Here is a 2,500-nt window from a genome sequence, read left to right as displayed (position 1 = left end):
GAAATACGTGCCACACAGAGAACTTCCATTGCGCAATATGAGACCCTGAACATCCCATGTTCCCATGCTGAGAAGTGAATTGTGAACACTGTTTGGGTTAGATTGGCTAAACAGCACAGTTCTCTAGCTAGGCAGTAGTAATGCTGGCTGAGAACAGAGGCGAGTTCAAATTTGCAAATAAAGATGGATGTTTGCAAACAGTTTTCTGTTTGCCGTGAGCTCGCCACAAATTTATACTCATAAACATGTTTGCAGAGAATGTTCACTACTGTTCAAAGGATTTGAACACACCTCAGAACTTAGTACAGCGCACTGAGATGACACAACTGGACCATCCCTGCTTCTGCAACTCTGTTATTGCTTCACTGGCGACTAAAGACCATCAATAAATCATAGAGAGATTAGCCTGTCATTCTGAGCGCTCTTGGCACTAGCGTAGCAGCCCACACAATTTTTATCAAACAAATGAGGTTTCAACATCTGACTACATCCAACATCACTAGAGCTGCAACTAACGATTATTTGTATAGTCCATTAATCTGGCGATTATTATCTTGAGTAATCAATTAGTTGTTTGATTGATAAAATGTCAAAAAAAAATGGTGAAAAAAAATGTTGATCAGTGTCCCAAAGCCCAAGATTATGTACTCGAATGCCTTGTTTTGTTCACACACCAAAGATATTTAGTTTACTGTCATGGAGGAGTAAGTAAAGCTGAAAAGTTTAGGAGGCTGCAATTAGGGAACTTTGATGTTATTTTCCTTAAAAAAATGACACAAACCAATGAACCAGTTATCAAAATAGTTGCCGATTAATTTAATAGTTGACGACTAACCGATTAATCGGTAAATTATTGAAACCTACTCAATACAGGAGCCTTCAAAGTGTAACCCAACATAACAAGATATGGATGCCTGCCAGGGACCCCCTGCTGGGTGTGACCCCTAAGGATGTCAAAGAAGGGCCAAACATTTAAAAAAAAATAAAAATAAAAAGGCACTAAATCAAACATTTGAGGTATCATCTCGGTCATAAAAAGAAAGGACAATGCTTCAGTTATTTGGGAAGCATAGCCCTGGTCCACATCCTGGGGTTTCCCTTCCTACACCTGGTCCACTTCCCTGACGAAACACTTGTCTGTTTTACTGAACCTGACATTGCGAGTCCCTTGCGGTACGTGGTCGTAACAAGACAAGACAATGCTAAAATTCTTTGGGAAACAACCCTGGTCGATTCCACATCCTGGCTTCTGCTCTCTCTTCCATACACCTGCCAGGGGCCAAGAATCTGCTTCTCCACTTACTTGCGGCGTGCGGTGTACCCCAGGGCCCCGTCTCCCGCTTCACTGCGGGTGGCTGTGGCTTTGGCTGTGGCTTTGGCTGTGGTTTTGGGGGCCGTCTTGGCGTCGTCCTCGGCCTCTGCCTCCGGGTCGCTCTCCTTCTCCGCCCTCCTCCCTTTCAGGCCCCCACGTGACAGGGGTGAATCCCGCCCCCCGGAGGACTCATCCGTCCCAGAGTTCCCTACAGGTGAGAGCATCAGGAGGAACATTTTTCAATTATACATTTCTTGATACATTCATCAATTATATCTAATTATCATACAAACATCTCAATCGTTACATCTATAAGTGGTAATGGACTATTATGTTTGAGGAAAAACATACTTATTATTATACAAAAGTAAGGGCACATTAACATCATACTAAAATAAGAGAAAGAGCGAGAGAGAGAGAGAGAGAGAGAGAGAGAGAGAGAGAGAGAGAGAGAGAGAGAGAGAGAGAGAGAGAGAGAGAGTGGTTTTCTTGTCTTTACCTGCTTCTGATGCTGTGTCCTTTTGTCGGTCGTGGCGTGTGTGCTTGCTGCTGAGATCCTCCATGTTAGCGTAGCGCTCAGCCAGCTCTCGTCGCCGCTCCGCCTTGTAGCGGGCGATTCGCTCTGCTTTAGACTCCATCGATGACATGGCCTCCACCGCGTCCATGACAACGGGCCCAAACACCTGACCTCCACTCCTCTTTTACCTCTTCGTCCTCACCAGCGCAGGCCTGGTCCTCCTCGCCGGCCGAGGGATGGCTGTGTGCGCGCGAGACGCTGGATTTGACCCGACGTGTCCCAGCGGATCTCAGATGGAGTTGAGGGAGGAAGGGCAGTGGGATCACCTGGAGGATAGCATCTCTTAAGCGTCCTGGACAGGAGAGAGGAGAGGAAGAGGGGAAGAGGTTTAAAACACTCGCTTATATAACCCTTTACATTACTTAAAGGTGCTATAAGCGATGCAGGGTAACATCACTTCTGTTGACGTTCAAACAAAACAGAGAGCCTCCCTCACCACCCCTCCTGTACAATTGAAACTCTCCCAAACGCACATTTCGTCTGTGATTTGCTGGAACAGTTTGTTATGTTTTTATGGGCAAGGTTGGCCCAAGTTGTTTTGTGGCCGTTTTTGGAGCCTAGGCTCCTCTCTTTTTTTATTACAGTGTATTCGTGGCACAGGCAACTAGCAG

The 2,500-nt window shown here is 45.8% G+C and overlaps 1 protein-coding gene across 1 annotated transcript in view; it reads right to left on the bottom strand.

Annotated features, from left to right (window-relative positions):
* svild (supervillin d) overlaps positions 1-2,500 on the bottom strand; it is a gene marked incomplete in the record, with an annotated part of 80,620 nt that overhangs the window by 54,940 nt on the left and 23,180 nt on the right. The window contains 2 exon segments of the mRNA XM_076298007.1: positions 1,367-1,520; positions 1,812-2,181. Of these exon segments, the coding sequence (XP_076154122.1) occupies positions 1,367-1,520; positions 1,812-1,977 (320 nt within the window).

Source organism: Alosa pseudoharengus, unplaced genomic scaffold, assembly GCF_046254945.1.
Source record: "Alosa pseudoharengus isolate Yale_2024_CS ecotype anadromous, Long Island Sound unplaced genomic scaffold, YU_APseudo_1.1 YU_APseudo_1.1_scf_21, whole genome shotgun sequence".
Taxonomy (NCBI): Eukaryota; Metazoa; Chordata; class Actinopteri; order Clupeiformes; family Clupeidae; genus Alosa; species Alosa pseudoharengus.
Note: the sequence above shows the minus strand (reverse complement) of the source record. Positions and strands in the feature narration are given on the sequence as shown.